Source organism: Schistocerca gregaria, chromosome 9, assembly GCF_023897955.1.
Source record: "Schistocerca gregaria isolate iqSchGreg1 chromosome 9, iqSchGreg1.2, whole genome shotgun sequence".
NCBI lineage: Eukaryota > Metazoa > Arthropoda > Insecta > Orthoptera > Acrididae > Schistocerca > Schistocerca gregaria.
Genome location: NC_064928.1, coordinates 200,509,690 through 200,533,035, shown reverse-complemented (window position 1 = coordinate 200,533,035; position 23,346 = coordinate 200,509,690). Strand labels below are relative to the sequence as shown.

Sequence of the window (23,346 nt, the reverse complement as noted above, 5' to 3'; positions counted from 1 at the left end):
CCATTACGTGAAAGCCGTCGGCGACTGCGTTGTACTCGCTGAGAAGTACGAGGGGCGTTTGAAAAGTCCGTGCAAAAATAAAAACTACTTACGTGTTTGGGGTAAACATTTTTATTTTTCGACATGTACTTCAGAGACCATGTTTACCGAACTTTTTCCCTTCTTTTGGTCCACTCTACCACCTCTGAAAGTCTGCCATTTCATAACATTTACAGACTTTCATAGCGGTCAGGGCTCATCATATACGGATTACTCATATTAATTAGTGAATGAATTGTAAACCTTCGTATCTGTACACGTTTCAACATTCGAATCAATTGTTAGTAAGTGATGATGCAACTACAGCAAACAAAGTTATATATTACTTTAACTATTTTATATTAGATGCGCGGGACTAGCCGAGCGGTCTAGGGCGCTGCAGTCATGGACTGTGCGGAGGTTCGAGTGCTCCCTCGGGCATGGGTGTGCGTGTAAGCTTAGGGACTGATGACCTTAGCAGTTAAGTCCCATAAGATTTCACACACATTTGAACATTTTTTTAAATATTAGATGCAGAATAAATTGTCTGAATTCTCAGTCCACGGGCCGCATCTGTTCCTCGCTCCTGTATCTACCAAAAAGAAAGTTACAGCACGTATAAGTCTCAGTTTTGCTTTAATGGCGTTATCGTTAAAGTATACATTAACTTATGTACTGCACTGGTTAAATAAATGAAGGAATTTATTATGGGCTTTAAGGTAGCGGATTCCCAGCTTCTCTAGAAATGCTTCTAATTTACATTCCTGCTCCACAAGCCGTGGCTTTTTTTACCATTTGCGAATGATATAGGTAGAATGGCTATCGATTCACAGATCTCTAACACTGCCCAATCCAAGGACTTTTATCTGTGGCTTTTTAACTTGTGTCACCTCTCGCAATGTTGGCTGGAGTGAAAAATGTCGAGATGCACCATAGTTCAAAAATGGTTCAAATGGCTCTGAGCACTATGGGACTTAACATCTGAGGTCATCAGTCCCCTAGACTTAGAACTACTAACCTAAGGACACCACACGCATCCCTGCCCGAGGCAGTATTCGAACCTGCGACCGTAGCGTCGCGCGGTTCCAGACTGTAGTGTACCGTAGTTCCGAAGGCACGTTAAACCATATGTCGCCCCATAACTTCCTGGGTATAACTCAGCTCAATGGTTTGAGGAAGGCAATGGCATACCACCTCCAACAGGATCACGCCCAGCAAAATACTGCTGTATACTAGTCAACCTTCGAGTTGCTGACAGCTTATCCCTTCTTCTCCTCTCTCTCTCTCTCTCTCTCTCTCTCTCTCTCTCTCTCTCTCTCACCTCTTCCCCCTTCACCCTCTCTCGGCTTTCATTGCACCAAGTACAAGTTCTGTCCAAATCATCCTAAATCCCTGTAAGGGATTGCGAAATACTGACGCAACGTGGTAGGAGAATCCCATTCCTGCTCCACAAGCCGTGGCTTTTTTTACCATTTGCGAATGATATAGGTAGAATGGCTGTCGATTCACAGATCTCTAACACTGTCCAATCCAAGGACTTTTATCTGTGGCTTTTTAACTTGTGTCACCTCTCGCAGTGTTGGCTGGAGTGAAAAATGTCGAAATGCGCCATAGTTCAAAAATGGTTCAAATGGCTCTGAGCACTATGGGACACAACATCTGAGGTCATCAGTCCCCTAGAACTTAGAACTACTTAAACCTAACTAACCTAAGGACAGCACACACATCCATGCCCAAGGCCGTATTCGAACCTGCGACCATAGCATCCCGCGGTTCCAGACTGTAGTGCACCGTAGTTCCGAAGGCACGTTAAACCATATGTCGCCCCATAACTTCCTGGGTATAACTCAGCTCAATGGTTGGAGGAAGGCAATGGCATACCACCTCCAACAGGATCACGCCCAGCAAAATACTGCTGTATACTAGTGAGCCTTCGAGTTGCTGACAGCTTATCCCTTCTTCTCTTCTCTCTCTCTCTCTCACACACCTCTTCCCCCTTCTCCCTCTCTCGGCTTTCATTGCACCAAGTACAAGTTCTGTCCAAATAATCCTAAATCCCTGTAAGGGATTGCGGAATACTGACGGAACGTGGTAGGAGAATCCCTGGTGACGACGCCTCCTCGACATGGGAGGGGAGTCTCCTGGACGTGACGGGGGCCTCCCCAGTACTCACGCGCTGCTCGCGTCCTGCTCCTTGTCCGCAGCACCCTCATCGTCCTCGTCGTCATCATCATCGTAGTCATCACCGGCGCCCTCCTCCGTCTCGTCCTCCTCGTCTGTCACCGCGTCGTCCTGTTCCTGTTGCTCCTGATCCTGTTCCTGGTCCTGAAACAAAAGCACTTGCGTTACCTATCAGCACTGCCTGGCGTTCACCTAATCCGAGACAGAAGGAAAATGAACGCTCACAGATAAAAAGTGCTGCTCTGATTCACAAGTGTAATTGGATTACTTGAGAGGGAAATACAGAAGGGTCCGATTCCACCCGTCTACTTTGACCCATGACGTCACAAATGTGGCGGAAACGACCATACACTACGACTCCAATATGGCGCCTATGACGTCATTACGGAAACATGACTACAAAAAACGAAAATACATTGAAACACCAACTCACACGCGTTCCACAAGAAACCTAATAAAACTAACGAGACATGTGTGGTAAATTGAGGGTTCTTGGGTGGGGACAAAGTAAAGATAAAAAAAATTACACACACCACCATACCATACCAAACAACACAAAACGACGAAAAAACCGACAACACAAAACTCCACAATTTCCAATAAACACAATATCCTTTGAAATCGGACATTTCCCTTGACCTCAACAGCAGCTCCCGAACCCACAAATTGGAATCGAAAACATCCCATGACGTATATAGCTCAACAACAGCTCCCGATCCCACAAATTGGAATCGAACACTTCCCTCGACCTATATAGCTCAACAGCAACTCCCGATACCGGAACACCCAAAACCACACATTGGAATCGAACACTTCCCTTGACCTATACAGGTCAACCGAAACTACCGATACCAAATCTTAAAACCCAAAACTACAACCACGTCCACAATCATCACCACCTCAAAAAACAAAACAAACCAACAAAATTAACCTGTTATCCTTACGACATCTCCACATACAGCCGTCCCTGGTCCGAGACGCTGGAACTATAGTAAGCCTCATTTCTTCACGACGTATTGAACACTTCAAGACTTCATCCAAAAATCCGAATAGTTGAAGAAATTTTATTAGAGACAACGCACTGTCCCCCCGTCATCGCAGACAACCGAAAACTGCTGACCTAGTAAGTCATATCCATACCTACCAAAGACATAAAAAAAAGCAATTTACGAAAATTCACACACGTCGAACAGAAAAAAACTACAATAACGTCGAAATAACAAAACGAAAATCGTTAACTCACTGAAACATATTCCGCTGAAAGCACAGTCCCGATACCACACACGTGCAATGCTATCACGCAAATGAACCCCATAATCACCGACCGCAACAAGTACGCCACCTATAAACACGTCACGCACGCAATCTAAACCAGAAACATCACCTAACACACCACCAGAGAGTACCAACGATCACATCAAAACGACACCTACAAACACGCCACTCTCACAAACTACATTCCGCGCCGTCGGGACGTCACACACCACAACAGCCTTACGTCACGGGTCGAAGGCGACGGATGGGATCGGACGTTTCGGTCGACCTCTTGAGAGACATGGGGAAGACACAGTAAAGAGTATCTATGTAAACAGAAGGGGAGGCACAGGGGGATGGTTTGATGAGTCTGGTAAAAACTATAGTCCGTGAGACGAGTGTTTGGTACTGACAGTTCCGGCGGGCAGACGGCGCTGTTGCCGAACGTGGCTCACAGCACGCGGCGCCCTGTCTGCTACACGCATTCTCTAGCAGCATAAATAAAAACGAGACAAAATACAAGTCGTATTGGTACGCGTGAATTAATTTAAAGTTGATGCTTGAAATATATTAACTCGAAAACTGTTAAGAGCTATTTAGTACACGTATCTAAGATGCTGAAACATAATAAAGTTATTTGTTAAACTTCACAACTGAAATGAAAACTATTTTCGCAAGTTGTTGAACATTAGCAGTTTTGGTTTCCATTGTTAAGTATTAGCATTATTAATTTGTTCTACTACAAGCTACAGACTAATTGGTCAGTGTATTAAGAGTTATAATCTGAAGAAAGTACTCACAATATGATGATCTGGTTGTAGATCGATAGCAAACTCCCTCCTTACATTCCTGAATACATTGTAGTTACTGTAATGGAAAAACACCACTCACATCACTGTCAGAATCTAATTTGACATTGTCTTCCTCAGCACTACTCGAACTATCACTGCTCTCTCCCAGATGTATAATTAAATTTTCGATGCATTCTTCCACAACCCCTTCGGTTTTGGCCGCCTCTCTGATGGCACTTGCAGTGCTGTTTACAATTTTAGCCCACGTCTCGCTTGTCACTTTATTGATAGCTGCTGGAAGGAGAGTTTCCACTTCAGAGATCGTGAATTTTTTATTGTTTGCAGCAATGTAATTTTTTACCTGCGCCCACACTCCTTCAATTGCATTGAAGTGACAGTGGTATGGAGGAAGCCGAACGATTTCATGCCCGTGCCTTTTAGCAATCTCGTCAATTAAATATGTTGGAAATTGGGGTTTCTTTTGTGCCACAATTTCGAGCAGTTCCGCCTTCTTAAATCTTCTCTGAAATCTACTTTTCGCCGTTTCAACCACTGAATGATATCGTCTCTTTTTGTTGCCAAGGTTGGTGCCTTATCGTGAACAACGGAATGATAAGGCGCATTGTCCATAATAATCACTGATGGACTTGTCAAGATTTGTCATAAGCGATGTCTCGAACCATTCTTGAAATACTACACTGTTCATTTCTTCATGGTAATCTCCCGTCTTTTTTGACCGAAACATTTTCAAGCAGTTTGGCACAAAACCTTTCGATGTTCCTGCATGTAAGACAATAATACGCCCTCCTTTGCCAACAGGCACTGCCATTGTCCCCTCGGGCATTCCATCATTCCAGCCTCTACGTAAAGAATGGCTGGCCATTGACCCATTTTTCATCTAACCACACTATACTTTCGAATTCCACACCCATGATCCTGCGCAGAAAGCTGCACCGCCATGCAACTACATCTGTCCTTTCCATTAATATTTTGCGTCCGTTAAACAGTGAATAGCTGAAGCCTATGTCTTTCAACACTGTACGCAATGAAAATTTGCTCCCTTTAAAAAGATCGTCTTTCTGAAGCGACACCAGTAATTTAGATAGAGTGGGATGTTCCCTTCTCTTATAGTAGCTGTATATATGACGACGAATAGCGACTTTCTGAAAATCGTCCAAAGCTGTCACCTGCTTATTTCTCGGTCGCTTCTTTCCTGGTGTGTGCAACTTTGTTGTGCCACTCTCGTCACAATCTACACTATACTGTTCTTTCCCTATCTTTATAACAGTGTTCTTACTTATTTTCAATGCTGCTGCAGTTCTCTTCACAAGCTGAACAACAGGAATTAAGGGCACACCTTTGTCCTTTTCTTTCTTAAAGTAATCCCTCACAGAGCACACGAATTCACGGGCCTGGGTGTGTAGCACACTTTTCTTCCTCCGTTTCACTTCTTGTGTTGGGCTGGTACTACCCGCCGCAGTAGACATTGTTTACAACGAAACATAAACAAAGAAACACTGAAAACAACAAAAACGAAATAAACTGCGAATTCAACTTCAGACAAACGACGAACGACCGCACCGCCTGCTCACGAGACACTGGTAAGTTTCATAAGCGCGCGCGACCGGGTTTCAGAGCGGCAACGTGGCCCTTGCTACCCGCTCAAAGTCAGGCCGTCATTGGCTGCCTGCCTGCGGTCGCTAGGCAACGGAAAGACGCTACCGAGCTGTCAATACCAAAGACTCGTCTCCCAGACTATAACTTACTCACTGCGTTGGCCACACAAACCGCAGTCGGTCTTTGGCCTCCCCAATCAGCCTCCTCCAGCGTCCACCGTCCATGTATTCTTCTTCAGACAGCCCCGGCGTGCTCGTATCCTCTCTGACCTGTTCAATCCATCGGAGTCGTGGTCTTCCCTGTGGTCTTTTGCCTCTAATATCTTCCTCCACTACCTGCCTGATGATGTGGTCTCCTCGGCGCGTTACGTGTCCATACCACTTCAGTCTTCTCTATCTGATCACTGCCATCGACTTGCGTAACTCCTGCAATTCACAGTCCTTTCTTTTCCTCCATTGATCTCCATCCTTCACTGGCCCAAACGTCTGTCTGAGGATGGAATTCTCAAATGTTAGGCGTTTTCTTTCCATCTTTTGGGTGCTGGTCCAGGTCTCTGCTCGATATAAGACTGCAGGTTGTATTATTGCCTTGTACATCTTTGTATTTGAGAATCTCGATGGAAGCCGGGACTATAACAGCTTTCCCAGAGCAAACCTTGAACTGTTTCCTGTTTGTATTCGTGCTGTAATTCCCTTTTCTATCACGTTCCTTTCATTGAGTATAGCCCCAAGATATTTAAACCCTTTTATCCTTTCAAAGACTTTGTCCTCCACCATCAGGGTTCTGTCATCATTTTCTCTGCTAACTACGAGGTATTTTGTCTTATCCATATTCACCTTCAGGCCTGCTCTCGTTGCTTCTTCCATTAGTCAGGTTACTCTCCATTCAGAAGGCTGTTGCACTCAGTGACTGTTATATTGACCTGTAAATAATAGAGTTCAGCTAGAAACTAGCCATTCTCAATGCCAAGAATACAACAGGTACATAGTTAGATGATGTCATAAAAAAGTTGCAATTAATGGCTTAACTCATATTGTTTGTATATTACATACCACTATCATTTTTGGTCAATGCATGTAATGGCTGTTGGTCGGGCTTCATCCACAGTTCACTGAAGGCGGGCAGTGTGGAGAACACATCGGTTGGTTACATGGCGCCATCTATGTCAACTACGTGTAAACTTCAAGGGAAGTAAACCACTTCAAATTTAATTACATAAAATGGAACATAAGTAAAATCCTTACATTGTCGTCCGACTTATTTCATATTTATCACCATATTTATTACTTGATGATAAATATGAAATGTAAGAAGTTTACTTTCGTTCCATTTTATGTAATTAAATTTGAAGTGGTTTACTTCCCTTGAGGTTTATACATGGTTCACATATATGGCGCCATGTAACCAACCGATGTGTTCTCCACACTGCTTGCCTTCCGCAAACATTAGTATTCAATGAACTGTGGATGAAGCCCGAGCAACAGCCGTTACATGCATTGATAAAAAATGATAGCGGTATGTAATATACAAACCATATGAGTTAAGCCATTAATTCCAACTTTTTATGAAATCATCTAACTATGTACCTGTTGTAATCTTAGCATTGAGAATGGATAGTTTCTACCTGAAATCTAGATCTGCGAATAAAATTTCAAAAGGACGACTGATAGCTGAAATCTGTTATTTACAAGTCTTCCATTAGTGTTCTTGTCATCTGAACCAGGTTTTGCTCTTTCTCTGTAATTAAAACTACATCACCCGCATAGGCCAAGGTGTTGCTCCTTCTTCCTAGCTGTATTTCTGTCTCTAGGCTTGCTACCTTTCTCAGGGCTCTCTCCAGTACCAGGTTAAACAGAAGAGGGGAGAGGCACTTTCCTTGTTGCACCTTGAACTTCTTTAATACGTTTCCATTTACTTTCACCATGCGTGTCGTCTCCTGGGTCCATATCTGTGTCAGTTTTATGAGTTTTCTGGGAACCTGAGCCCTTTCGAGTCTTGCCATATTGATTGTCTATTCACGCTATCATATGCTTTTTGTAAGTCCACAAGAAGTCAGTAAACATTTTTGCAAATTCCCATCTCTTTGCTAGCACTTGCCGTATTGTATGTAAATGGTCTACAGGTAAAGTCTTGTAAGAAAGCAAGAAAAAATGTTTATACCATAAACAATTCATCTTACTTCTCGCCATAGACTCCTTTGAGAGATATACACTTGGTTGAGCGATCCTCCAGCTTTTTCATCCCATCGGGGAAATAGGTTCTGTCAGACTCTACAAAATACCCATCGACTGCAACCATCACTTACTCATTTGATAATTCCCCCCCCCCCCCAGAAAGCCAAAGCTTCAAATTAGGCAACAGAAAGCAGTTACTTGCGGCTAAATCTCGTGAAGAGGGTGAATGAGGAACCAGTTCAAAGCTCAATTCCGGTAGTTTCTCCATTGTAATCTCTTGTGTGTGGGATGCTGCATTTTCCTGGAGAAAGAGCATATTTTCGAGTGCCAACCTTCATCTATCTTCAGCCAAGGCAAGTTTAAAACGATTCCACAACGAAGCATAACAGGGTCCAGTTGTGGTTCTGTCTTTTTCCAAGTAATCTATGAAGATTATTCCTTGTGAATCCCAAAAAAACAATGGCCATCATCTCACCAGCTGACAAAATGGTCTTCGCCTTCTTCGGTGCACTTTCAGAAGCCTTTGTCCATTGTTCTGACCATAGTTGTGGCACTGTTGTGTAATGATGCATCCAGGCTTCGTCAGCAGTTACAATGTCTTGCGGACTGCGATCATACATAGCAGACATTGTGCTGAAACGTTGTGCCGAATGTGCTTTTGGTCGACAGTGAGGAGTCGCGGTATCCACGTCGCACACTGCTCGTGCACAGCCAATTCTAAGAGCAGGATATTATGCACTCCTTCATTTGAGATGCATACAGTCTCAGCAACCTCGCAAATTGTTATTCGGTGGCCTTGCATCACTCATGACGGATTTTGTCAATGGTTTCCTTTGTGATGACCTCAATTGGACACCCAGAACGCGCTTCGTCATCAGTGATTGTCCCACCACGTTTAAATTAATTATTCAAGAAATAAAGGGTCGTCAATGATGGTGCAGAGACTGCATGAACTTCATCCAATTCTGTTTTTATTTTGACAGAGTCCACCCCTTCAAATGAAAATGTTTAATAACAGCACGAAACTTTCTTGTCTTTATTTCCAGTCGCAGTTGACACACTGACCAATTTAGGTGGCTGTCAACAATGAACTGTACTTCTTTGAAATTTTTTTTATGATTCTTGGAATAATCAAGCTTACCAACGATGAAGGGGCAAAAAAGAAGTTTCATTATTTTAAAAAATTTACCAGACTTATCAAACCACCCTCGTAAGAAGGAGACAAAGGTAAAAGTGGTGCCATGTTATATGTGTAAAACAGCAGGCTTGGTGTACCCTCAGATATGCACGTAGAAAGCAAAACTACATAAGCAAGAAGGAGAATTGAAAAACCACTCCTAAACACGAATGAAACGCAAGGATGCAAAGTATGCATCACTTTTTGCAAACGTCCGCCCCCAGTAGCTGAGTGGTCAGCATGACAGAATGTCAATCCTAAGGGCCCTGGTTCGATTCCCGGCTGGGTCGGAGATTTTCTCCGCTCAGGGACTGAGTGTTATGTTGTCCTAATCATCATTATTTCATCCCCATCGACGCGCAAGTCATCGAAGTGGCGTCAAATCGAAAGACTTGCACCTGGCGAACGGTCTACCGATGGGAGGCCCTAGTCACACGACATTTACATTTTTATTTATCAAACAATTTTCCTATATGGAGGTTTGGATTTTTATCTGCATCACTTGCGAAAAATCTGATGATCAGTAACACTAGAATTGAATAATAGAAGATGGAGGAGGAGCAGAAATTGGAAGTAAATGAGAAAGAAGATGGGAATCAGGAGAAGAAGAAGGTGAAAGTAATGAGAATACAGTGGAACATGAGATAAATAAAGAGGAGAAAGCAGTATGAGAACTAGGTATGGGAGGAAGAGAAAGAAGAACAAAAAAATTGGTCATGTGCAGGAACGACTCACGTACTGAGTGTTCAGTTACAAACTTCATTGTGTATATAGGCAGTTCACCCGTTCTGGGATTTGAGGATCTCGACGATTTTTGCCTGTTATCGACATTGATACTAGCAAGATATTGGACCCGGGGATTCCTAGACTTCCGAAAACGTTTTCATTTCAAGTTTAAAGAAATATTTTTTGTGTGATATAATTACATATTAACAATTTTCTGCTTCTTATCCTTTACTTGCGCTGCCAATTCTTCCCTCCTGCTAGCCTTAAAGATTCTACCTCAAGGGGAAGCACCCTACAGATTTTGATGAGTGAGTTTCCGTGTATCAAAACATGTGACATAGATGGCCTCAACTTTTGATTCCATTGACTTACAAACTTCACTTTTTTACGTAGCCAAGGAACCATTGACCATAATACGTGACATAAATTTCAACTTGATATGTCTATCCGTTCAGGAGTAAAAAGGGTTTTGGACAGTTAGGCAGCCTGATATCAAAATGATCGATCCTATAAGTGTTCCATTTTTATAGATTCCAGTATGGAGCCCTAAAAAGTAACAGAAGAAAATGGAAAGGTGGAGGAGGAGGAGGAGAAGAAGGACGCACCATACAAGCATATGTGTGAAGGGGAAGGTAAAAAAAATTATAAGAGAAAAAGTGCACAGATGTGAGGAATATTAGAAGTAACTGAGGAGAAAAAAATACAGCAGCAAAAGAAAAGCGGTAGGTAGGTGAAGATGTGCAAAGGAAAGATGGAGGAAGAAGAAAGAAGAATGCATCAAGGAAATTTGAGGAGGAAGCAGAAGAAGAGATTGAGAATGAAGAAAGAATAGTACGAAGTGACAAGGCCGATGATGAGAAGAAAGCTGTAAGAGTAGAGGAGGAGGGAGAGAGAAAGTGTTTAAGGAAGAAAAAGTGGTACAAAATTAAGAGGATGGACATGAGGAGGAAGAGATATAGATGTACAAGGAAGGCTCAGCAGCATTAAATTAAGTGGGTGGTGTGATGAAGATGTAAGGGTGGAGGAGGCTGAGAGGTGAAAGAGATGGTAAAGGAAGAGCAAGAAGTACAAGACTGAGAGGAGGAAAACATAAGATTAGAGTGGAGAAGAGGAGATTATGAAAGAAGAGGAAGTATTTCATAATTAGGAGGATAGGGATGATGAGAAAGTTACAACATTAGAAGGAAGGAGATGGAGAAGGAAGGTAAAGTATAACGAAATTGCGAGTATGGGGATGAGAAAAAAGCTGTTAAGAGGAGGAGACAGAGATGCATATTTAAGAGAAAGTGGCATTACATTACGAGTGTTCGGATGAGGTGAGAAGTTCTAAGAACAGTGAAGAAGTTACGAGAAGTACGAGGACGAAAAAGTGTTATGAAATGAGGAGGATGGAGGTGAGGAGATTAGTCATAAGAGTAAAGAAGGGACACGGAGAAGGATGAGGAAGTAGTATGAAACAAAGACTGCGGTGATGATGAGGAAGGTGTCGGAGTCGAAAGCTCGAGCACTGACCGCATCTTCGTCCTCGTCGTCCTCGCTGAGTTCGTCCTCGGGCAGCTCGTCCTCCTCCTCGTCGTCGTCCTCGTCGTCGTCCTCCTCTGGCAGCTGTGGCGGCTGCTGCTGGACCATCTGCTGCTGCTGCGCCGCCTCCAGGATCTTCTGCTCCTTGCCCTTCAGCGCTGCCGCCGCAACGGCCAGCTCCAGTGGCTTCTTCATCTTGCCGTTATCTGCAAACGAAACACCGGTACGTCACGCGACGGTACCAACAGGGGGCACTGCTAAGTTTGGAAAGCCATTTCCATCAAGCACATTGGAAATACGTTACTGCTTATGGCATGCTCAAAATATGTGTATATACACTACTGGCCATTAAAATTGCTACACCACGAAATCTAACCGACAGGAAGAAGATCCTGTGATATGCAAATGATTAGCTTTTCTGATCATTCACACACGGTTGGCGCCGGTGGCGACACCTACAACGTGCTGACATGAGGGAAGTTTCCAACGGATTTCTCATACACAAATAGCAGTTGACCGGCGTTGCCTGGTGGAACGTTGTTGTGATGTCTCGTATAAAGAGGAGACATGCGTACCATCACGTTTCCGACTTTGCTAAAGGTCGGATTGTAGCCTATCGCGATTGCAGTTTATCGTATCGCGACAATGCTGCTCGCGTTGGTCGAGATCCAATGACTGTTAGCAGAATATGGAATCGGTGGGTTCAGGAGGGTAATACGGAACACCGTGCTCGATCCCAACGGCCTCGTATCACTAGCAGTCGAGATGACAGGCATCTTATAAACATGGCTGTAACGGATCGTGCAGCCACGTCTCGATCCCTGAGTCAATATATGGGAACGTTCGCAAGACAACACCCATCTGCATGAACAGTTGGTCGACGTGTGCAGCAGCATGGACTATCAACTCGGAGACCGTGGCTGCGGTTACCCTTGACGCTGCATCACAGGCAGGAGAGCCTGCGATGGTGTACTCAGCGACGAACCTGGGTGCACGAATGGCAAAACGTCATTTTTTCGGATGAATCCAGGTTCTGTTTACATGATCGTGATCGTCGCATCCGTGTTTGGCGACATCTTGGTCAACGTACATTGGAAGCGTGTATTCGTCATCGCCATACTGGCGTATCACCCGGCGTGATGGTATGGGGTGCCATTGGTTACACGTCTCGGTCACCTCTTGTTCACACTGACGGCACTTTGAACAGTGGACGCTACATTTCAGATGTGTTACGACCTGTGGCTCTACCCTTCATTCGATCCCTGAGAAACCCTACATTTCAGCAGGATAATGCACGACCGCATATTCCAGGTCCTGTACGGACCTTTCTGGATACAGAAAAGGTTCGACTGCTGCACTGGCCAGCACATTCTCCAGATCTCTCACCAACTGAAAACGTCTGGTCAATGGTGGCCGAGCAACTGGCTCGTCACAATACGCCAGTCACTACTCTTGGTGAACTGTGGTATGGGCAGCTGTACCTGTACACACCATCCGAGCTCTATTTGACTCAATGCCCAGGCGTATGAAGGCCGTCATTACGGCCAGAGGTAGTTGTTCTGGGTACTGATTTCTCAGGATATATGCACCCAAATTGCGTGAAAATGTAATCACATGTCAGTTCTAGTATAATATACTTGTCCAATGAATACCCGTTTATCATCTGCATTTCTTCTTGGTGTAGCAATTTTAATGGCCAGCAATGTACATACTGAAGCGGTGAATGAAAATTTGTACCTAGAATGGGATTCGAAACCGGGTCTTGCGCTCACTAGGCAGCTGCACTAACCACTGTGCCACTAAGGCTCATTGGCTTTGCCCATTTGCACTGCCTACCCTAGCGTGACTCCCCCCTCATTCCGCCTTCCATTCACGGTTCAGCCCATTTGGTGTTCACCTAAACTTGAACAGCATTGCAGAGGCTCTCCAGATGTACTGGAATAGTACTGCAGCCTGAAACCCAGGCCTAGGTGCTTTAATTAAATGTCACTATATTGTTCCAGAGACTTTCTCAAGTCTCATACTTCTACGATGTATATATGGAGACTGAAGCAAATAATGAAAATTTGTACCACGACCAGGATACAAAGAGAGAGTCATGCTAGGGCATGGTGGCATATTGGTCATCAGTCCCCTAGAACTTAGAACTACTTAAACCTAACTAACCTAAGGACATCACACACATCCATGCCCGAGGCAGGATTCGAACCTGCGACCGTAGTGGTCGCGCGGTTCCAGACTGAAGCGCCTAGAACCGCTCGGCCACACTGGCCGACTGTACGGAGACATTATGCATTACTGCAAAGTACGTTGCCCAAGACAAACAGCACGGCTCGAACGATTTTTCGAATTAAAACTCGCTATTATTGAATAAATGAAGGAAGTGCAGGAACGAAAATTAGAACAACTGGAATTGATTGCACACATCGTATTGGAAGTAGACTTGACTGCATAGTGCCCACGGTGTGACGGACATAGCAAGGAGAGAAACAACTTGTTTCTGATTTGTTGGAGGTGGATTTAAAGAGAAAACTGCGCAGTAGAAGGGACACACTGTGACAAACACAGCCCATTTCCCTGATCTCATCTGCATTAAGGAAAACCTGGGGTCTGAATAATTCATTGTGGTCTTGAAAGAATTACAGACTTAGTTACCCACATGTTTTCAGGACACTGCTAATCTTATACCTGTTTTCGAGACGGCTTGTCGTTTCAGTTGAAAGCGCCCCTCTGCATGTGCGGATGTGACTGACTGATCTGCAAGGTAGGTCCCATTTCAAAGACAAATCATAAACGTTAACGGCGTGCAAATTGTCTACAGTGCTCTCCTGAGGTGGAATTTACACGTGTCCATAATGAGGCTGCAGACATTGCTACAGTTCTCGAACAACATATGTGTGTGAAAGGAGTTTTTTTATTGTAACGTCCCCTTAGAAAAATGATGAATGACGGTGCTAGTAAACTTCTACGTTATTTGATTTTCAAACAACTGTGCAAAACTCAACGTAATCAAACAGTTTTCTCTTTACTTATTCTCATCAGCACTAAACTGACACACACTATTTTTAGTGCCACGCAGTCTGACTTTCAAAAATCCCTACAAAAGAATGACCTGACTAACAATAACCTGCCGGCTGGGGTGGCCGAGCAGTTCTAGGCGCTACAGTCTGGAACCGCGTGACCGCTACCGTCGCAGGTTCGAATCCTGCCTTGGGCATGGATGTGTGTGATGTCCTTAGGTTAGTAAGGTTTCAGTAGTTATAAGTCTAAGGGACTGATGACCACAGATGTTAAGTCCCATATTGCTCAGAGTCAACTATAACCTATATCTTTCATGAATCGCTTACCTCACAAAAATCTTCGTTACTCAAACTACTGCGATACAGCGAGCGCCAATACTACCAGCTAAATAAAAGGTTCTAACTACTGAAGGCACTAAATACTGATAGGCATAGTTAGCAAATTAAAGATTTTGATAGAGAAACAATGTATTTACCTTAATAGCGTTCAAAAGTCATTATATATATTTAATTTTGTGACATCGAATTAAACAAATTTCCTTTTTCTGGCGGATACACGTCCAGATCGTCCGCTCAAAACTCCGCCATCTCTCCCCCCACATCCACCACTGCCGGCGGCTCACCTCCAACTGCACAACGCTACACGCTATTCACATCCAACTGCCCAAGACTACACAAGCGAATATTCCAACAATGCCAACCAACCACAGACTGCGCACAGGACAGTCAGTGATTTCCATACAGAGCGCTACGTGGCGTTACCAACATAAAAACCTAAACAGCCTACTTACACCATGATTAAACTAATTAATCCATCATTACGTCGCAACCTGAGTGCGAAAATCTAGGAAATTGTGTGCATCTATCCGTATGCTGACAGTTCGTACCAGATAAAAATTGTCTCTCTTCAGCGCGCCGAAATAGTGTTATAATACTGAAAAATCTGATTTGTTTGTGATATTTCTTGTTGAGAAATATGAAAGTCTTCGGCAGTGGACTGCATTACCGTTTAAATGTGGCGCGTCCGCTGTTTCCCCCTCCTCACGTTCAGACAGCTTGGCGTGGTGGTGGGAGAAATGTGCCGGCCAGGTTGACAACTATGGCGCTCTTGCTGTGCTAACCATTATGCCACCATGCCACAGTGGCTTCACACAACTGCACGGACCCCGTTCTCATTCCAAATTCCCAATCATCCCTCAGCCCATTTAGTGTTCCCTTAAACTCGAACAGCATTTCAGAGGCTCTCCATCTGTTTTGCAATAGCACCTCGGCATCAAACGAAACGGGTGATCCTGCCTGAAACCCAGGCATAGGTGCTTTAGTGAAATGAAAGTATATGGTTCCAGAGACCTTTTAATGTTTCACACATCTGTGATGTATATGCAGAATGAAGCGATGAATGAAAATTTGTACTAAGGCCAGGGTTCGAACGTTGGTCTGCTATTCAGAGCCATTTGAACTGGTGTCTGTAATTCTGCCTCCAGCTGATTTCTTTTTGAATGCCCCTTATAAATATGCAGCAACGGTCGATTATACAAACAAACACCGTAGGAACAGGCTTTGAAGGTTGTGACGTATAATTATGCCTACAGTGTCACTTCGTTAAGTGTCACACAAATTTTTATTTTTAGAGGGGATCAGTTAAGACTATTTCCATGGGTTCGCCCCTCAAATTTCTCCCTCATATCACAAAGTTGTCGTCTGATGAAGTACAAACTGAAAAAAATAAATTCCTTTCAAAGCACAGTTTCGTATATAATTTACATTCAAAACCTTACTACACCTGTGTCACAGAACAAACCCTACATCACGAATACTTTACACAAGTTTAAGGGCAGAAATGCTTCCGAAAATTATTACAGTATTTAAAGAACATCAAAATATGAACAGGCTGAAATGAGCAAACAGTACATGAGACCATGTTAATCAATTCAACTGTAAAAAGCTAAGGAGCATATTATTAGCAAAATGAAAAGTACGCAACAGTGAAATGCCAAAATGAGCACTTCTCAATTGGGAGTAAATCAAAACAATCAGAATGGCTGAAAGAAGCACAATAACATGAGCCATAAACGAATAACAGCCAAGCAACTAAGCAAATAAGAGACTAGGGAAAAATGAGATGCCAACAAAATGAGAGCTGGCCGAACTCCGTCGGCACTTATATACGGCGGCGCTCGTGGCGCCACCTCGCGGACCTTACGCAAGTTTTGCGATTTCTGTCGCAGGTCCACCCTTAATCTATAATGTTACAAGGTGCAACGGCACCGACCGTCCGCCATGTCACCCTCAACCCTTAGGCTCATACGTATGGGCATGGGGTCAGCACACCGCTCTGCTGGCCGTTATCTGCTTTCGTCACCGGTGTCGATACTTCCCAGTCAAGTAGCTGCTAAATTGGGCCGGCCGCGGTGGTCTCGCGGTTCTAGGCGCTCAGTCCGGAGCCGCGTGACTGCTACGGTCGCAGGTTCGAATCCTGTCTCGGGCATGGATGTGTGTGATGTCCTTAGGTTAGTTAGGTTTAAGTAGTTCTAAGTTCTAGGGGACTGATGACCACAGATGTTAAGTCCCATAGTGCTCAGAGCCATTTGAACCATTTGCTAAATTGGCTTATGCGGCTGCATAATGTACATCGGGTATGCTCAGACCTCCCTCGTGTCACTCCCATTCATTTTTAAACACTTGTAACCGTACACAGCTGGACTGCATTTTTTCTTTTTTTGTGCAAACAGCCTTTGGATGTGTGAAAGCTAACTCCTCCCCCCCCCCCCCCCCCCCACACACACACACGTTTTTATAATGTGTAGGCATAGTACACTACTGGCCATTAAAATTGCTACACCACGAAGATGACGAGCTACAGACGCGAAATGTAACCGACAGGATGAAGATGCTGCGATATGCAAATGATAAGCTTTTCAGAGCATTCACACAAGGTCAGCGCCGGTGGCGGCACCTCCAACGTGCAGACATGAGGAATGTTTCCAACCGATTTCTCATACACAAACAGCAGTTGACCGTCGTTGCCTGGTGAAACGTTGTTGTGATGTCTCGTGTAGGGAGGAGAAATACGTACCATCACTTTTCCGACTTTGAAAAAGGTCGGATTTAAGCCTATCGCGATTGCAGTTTATCGTATCGCGACTTTGCTGCTCTCGTCAGTCGAGATCCAATGACTGTTAGCAGAATATGAAATCGGTGGGTTCAGGAGGGTAATACAGAACGCCTTGCTGGATCTCAACGGCCTCGTATCACTAGCAGTCGAGATGACAGGCATCTTATCCGCATGGCTGTAACGGATCGTGCAGCCACGTCTCTAACCCTGAATCATCAGATGGGGACGTTTGCAAGACAACAATCATCTGCACGAACAGTTCGACGACGTTTGGAGCAGCACAGACTATCAGCTCGGAGACTATGGCTGCGGTTACCCTTGACACTGCACCAAAGACAGGAGCGCCTGCGATGGTATACTCAACAACGAACCTGGGTGCACGAAAGGCAAAACGTCATTTTTTCGGATGAATCCACGTTCTGTTTACAGCATCATTATGGTCACATCCGTGTTTGGCGACATCGCGGTGAACGCACATTGGAAGAGTGTAGTCGCCATCGCCATACTGCCGTATCACCCGGCGTGATGGTATGGGGTGCCACCGGTCACACGTCTCGGTCACCTCTTGTTCGCCCTGACGGCACTTTGAACAGTGGACGTTACATTTCAGATGTGTTACGACCCGTGGCTCCACCCTTCATTCGATACCTGCGGAAACCCTACATTTCAGCAGGATAATGCACGACCGCATGTTTCAGGTCCTGTACGGGCCTTTCTGGATACAGAAAATGTTCGACTGCTTTCCTGGCCAGCACATTCTCCAGATCTCTCAGCAATTGAAAACGTCTGGCCATTCGTGGTCGAGCAGCTGGCTCGTCAGAATACGCCAGTCACTACTCTTGATGATGTGTGATATCGTGTTGAAGCTGCATGGTCAGCTGTACCTGAACACGCCATCCAAGCTCTGTATGACTCAATGCCCAGGCGTATCAAGGCCGTTATTAGGGCCAGAGGTGGTTGTTCTGGATACTGATTTCTCAGGATATATGCACCCAAATTGCGTGAAAATGTAATCACTTGTCAGTTCTAGTATAATATATTTGTCCAATGAATACCCTTTTATCATCTGCATTTCTTCTTGGTGTAGCAATTGTAATGGCCAGTAGTGTAATATAGGTACCAGAGCTAGAAAACCTCTGCCTACTATTCGCTATTCAGAACCGCTGTCCCTGTTTGTCAGTTCACTGGTATGTGACTGGTACAATCAAAACACTATAATGAGCCGTGATTTCAAAAAGCGAACGTATGAGATGTAAAAAATGATTTAAACAAATTATATAAATGTGCGAAAAACTCCATGCATGTTCTAGCTTTGTTCGCCCGAAAAAACGACACTGAAATAGAAGAACTGTTTTGAAGCTGTTTTAAGCATCTGATCTCGGGACTTTACCAGCGCACAGCCATCAAAATAGCCTTGTGACTGACGGACGGGTGTTTTGTCGAACAGCAAACAGTTTCGCCAAAACGTCTGTGTTCTCAAGGCTTGCACATCTCTACAGAAGAGGAACCGCAGCAAGAGTGTGCATTGGTCGAAAGAGTGGCCATTCCGATTGACGTTACAGTGGGGAGAGCGGTGAAAGCAAACCTTCAGCTATTTAAACGAAGTCCGCTCTTCCTCTGGAGGCATGACAATTTTCTTTACAAAAAGTGGATCCAGGCCATCAGGTAGAGGTGGCTGTTATCACTGAAACAACCGGCATTCGGTTACACCGTTTTTTTTTTTCTGCAGTTTAGCCGGCCGGGGTGGCAGAGCGGTTCTAGGCGCTACAGTCTGGAACCGCGCGATGGCTACGGTTCCAGGTTCGAATCCTGCCTCGGGCATGGATGTGTGTGATGTCCTTAGGTTAGTTAGGTTTAAGAAGGTCTGGAGATGGTGTAGCCATAACATTAAGAGTGCGTACAAGATTTCCTACCACCTGACTCTCCTGCAGTAATAGCATTCTACCGCTAGTCTCTATAGCACGGCGGAAGGAATTCGTACTTACTGGCCTTGGTGTTTCTGACGGGATGCGGCAACCTTCAAATGAGACGGATACAGACGTTGCGTAAGAAGGAAGTAAGCTTTAGGTTTCGCGTAGCGTCAGCGACGATAGTTAACTGGAATTGGGTAACAAAGGTTCGGGAAGTCTTCAAAGAAACAATACCGCCTTTCCGATCAAGTAATTTTGGGATGCAGTGGCAAAGCCCAGATGAACCGCGCACTCCTGAATTTGAATCCAGTGCGTTAACGAATACGGCACCCACCTCTGCAGCAGACGTCGCCAACGGAAAGCCGTGCAGTGGCACCCAACGGCTGAAGTGCCCGGTTCGCATCCTGGTGGTGAAAGAAAGTTCAGTATTTGGGCGTAGGCAGGATGTGATGTGGTGGTGTACAGTTTCTGATCACCACACTTTGCGTCATTAGAGTTCAAAATTGTATCCGGGCTCTGATCTAGAGGGAGGGATGGGGGGGGGGGGGGATTCATAATAGTCTCACGGTGAATGGTGAAATAGTTTAACGAGCTGTGTGAGGAAAGTAATGTGACTGATTTTTTACGTACCAAAGTTTTTATCTTTTCAAACAACAATATTGTCCCCTTGAAGGTAGCTCCATTCGACAGCTACACACCGCCGGAATCGTTGTTCCCAGTGTTAGTAGCAGCGCTGAATGACTTCAGCTGGTAGGGACTTGAAACTGTCGGTCACATTCTTTGGAATCTCCTTCACAATCCCAAAATTACGTCCTTAAGACATTTTTCAGTTTCGGGAAACCAAAAAAGTCACAAGGGCTCAGATCAGGTGAATAGAGGGCTGTGGAACGACAGGGTTGCTTTTTAGATAAAAAATTCCTTGATAGAAGTGGCCATGTAACATGGGATAGTGATGTCATAATGCAGCATCCACGCGTTTTCGTCGGTGTATGAGGCTAGGGGTCTCGCCATCCACAGAGGGAACAGAGAATCACACTCATGGGAGACAAGCCTTTCCACTCACTAACTAGATGCATCTTCTCCGCTGGCGATGGTGGCAATCAGTCGCGATCACTGAATAAGAAACATCACTGCAGGATGTTCCGCCTACAGCCTGTCCGTGTACAAAGTCACATTTGCTGCTAAAGAGGTTGCCTACTGACAGGCGCCAGCACCTATAACTTGGACGCTCTGTAGCGTCGTTGGGTGATTTTTCCAGACAGGGGTTCCTATCCTATAACACCTCGAAGTTTGTCGCTACATTTCTGCATCAGCCTGTACTCTGATTGACAGAAAAACTGAAGCATGCAGAAGATATAGTCAGATGCAAATGTACCATCCTATGTGCACACATACCATTGGTAGATATTTAAGTGGTAGGAGTTGTCATTTTCTGTGACAGGCAGAATGGCCACCGGAGTCCACTAGTGTTGTTGATGTTAAGTGTCTCTGCGAGACCTGATAGGGTATATAACAGGCGCGAGCAGCATCTTACATTGTGTGATCACTGAAGGACATGGAGGCACTGCATATATGTGTGAGACTGAGTTACCAGCACCAGAAAAGTTTGGAATTGTGGCATGCTATTTGGCGTGCTGGTCGAATCATGTACTATCGAGAGTTTTGGAACATTCCGATGTTACAGTGACTCACTGTTAGACTGCATGGGAATGTGAGGCCAGGCATATTCGTCATCAAGGTTCTGAACCACCCCATGGCCACAACAATGGAGTATTGCCCTATTGTGCACAAGTACATAGCAATCCCCTTAGCAACTCTGTCTCCCATCCTAGAACAAGTAATGGACTCGCTGGAACAGTGTGTGTCATGCAGCACCTTTTGTCAGAGACTGGCAGCAGCTAGACTAGGAAATTTCCATCCTATGCATGGGCTGCTGTTAACACTAAAACACAAACAACTGCATTTGGAGTCGTGCATGACCTGTTGCTTTCGGATGTATCAGAGAGTGCATTAGTAGCAACTAAAATACTACTCTCAACAAGACTTCTATTCGTGATGTGATTTGTTTATGATACACTCTGAAAGCACCTGATTATCTCGCGGCTGCTTGTCATTTCGTTTGTTCTTGATACAAAGTAAACCGTTCAACTTCAATGCTACAAACTTTAAACGTCTGTTTTTTCAAAACAACATTTTTCGAGTTGGCGGGAGCTATAACTCATGAAATATACATGCAGTTACATTACATCTTTTTGTATCTTGTGAGTTGACGTTTTTTCTGTTGTAGCACGTAGGATTTTTGCGATATATTTTAATTTCCATTTTTGGTGCCCGCTTTATAATGACTTTTTTGTCTTAAGTTTTGACTTTTATTTCAGGGTGCCGCCGTCGTGTTAAAAACCATTTTTTAACATCATTACGTAATAGTTAGACAATAGCATCAGCTTCGAAGCAGTTTTAGAAATTTTCTTGCAGGTCAATGACTGTGGTTCTCAAGAGCCACCACTGACCGCCCTCACACTTCGCGAAGGCCTTTGGTCGATGTCGTTTACTTTCTTCCAGGTGCAAGTTCTTCACTTAAGGATGTCTTCGACAAAAATGGAAGATGAAGTATTGAATTAAAACTCGTGCCAAAGCTGGGACTTGAACTTGGGGTTTTCCGCTTACTAGGCAGATGGGCTAACCACTACACCGTGCTGGCAATGTGCCTAAAACCACTGCATGCACTACTCTAGACCAATGCCCTCGCTGCCACAAACTTCAATTCACAGCTCGGATTATCATAATTTTCTCCTTCTTAAATACACTCCTGGAAATTGAAATAAGAACACCGTGAATTCATAGTCCCAGGAAGGGGAAACTTTATTGACACATTCCTGGGGTCAGATACATCACATGATCACACTGACAGAACCACAGGCACATTGACACAGGCAACAGAGCATGCACAATGTCGGCACTAGTACAGTGTATATCCACCTTTCGCAGCAATGCAGGCTGCTATTCTCCCATGGAGACGATCGTAGAGATGCTGGATGTAGTCCTGTGGAACGGCTTGCCATGCCACTTCCACCTGGCGCCTCAGTTGGACCAGCGTTCGTGCTGGACGTGCAGACGCGTGAGACGACGCTTCATCCAGTCCCAAACATGCTCAATGGGGAACAGATCCGGAGATCTTGCTGGCAAGGGTAGTTGACTTACACCTTCTAGAGCAAATTGGGTGGCACGGGATACATGCGGACGTGCATAGTCCTGTTGGAACAGCAAGTTCCCTTGCCGGTCTAGGAATGGTAGAACGATGGGTTCGATGACGGTTTGGATGTACCGTGCACTATTCAGTGTCCCCTCGACAATCAACAGAGGTGTACGGCCAGTGTAGGAGATCGCTCCCCACACCATGATGCCGGGTGTTGGCCCTGTGTGCCTCGGTCGTATGCAGTCCTGATTGTGGCGCTCACCTGCACGGCGCCAAACACGCATACGACCATCATTGGCACCAAGGCAGAAGCGACTCTCATCGCTGAAGACGACACGTCTCCATTCGTCCCTCCATTCACGCCTGTCGCGACACCACTGGAGGCGGGCTGCACGATGCTGGGGCGTGAGCGGAAGACGGCCTAACGGTGTGCGGGACCGTAGCCCAGCTTCATAGAGACGTTGCGAATGGTCCTCGCCGATACCCCAGGAGCAACAGTGTCCCTAATTTGCTGGGAAGTGGTGGTGCGGTCCCCTACGGCACTGCGTAGGATCCTACGGTCTTGGCGTGCATCCGTGCGTCGCTGCGGTCCGGTCCCAGGTCGACGGGCACGTGCACCTTCCGCCGACCACTGGCGACAACATCG

General features: G+C 45.0%; 1 protein-coding gene across 1 annotated transcript in view; it reads right to left on the bottom strand.

Moving 5' to 3' along the window:
- Window positions 1–23,346, bottom strand: part of LOC126292035 (amyloid-beta-like protein) — a 1,795,419-nt gene that overhangs the window by 51,324 nt on the left and 1,720,749 nt on the right. Inside the window, exons 5-6 of the mRNA XM_049985828.1 lie at window positions 11,451–11,665; window positions 2,192–2,343 (exon numbers count right to left, since the gene is read on the bottom strand). Coding sequence (XP_049841785.1) covers window positions 2,192–2,343; window positions 11,451–11,665 — 367 coding nt within the window. The remainder of the gene's footprint in view (window positions 1–2,191; window positions 2,344–11,450; window positions 11,666–23,346) is intronic.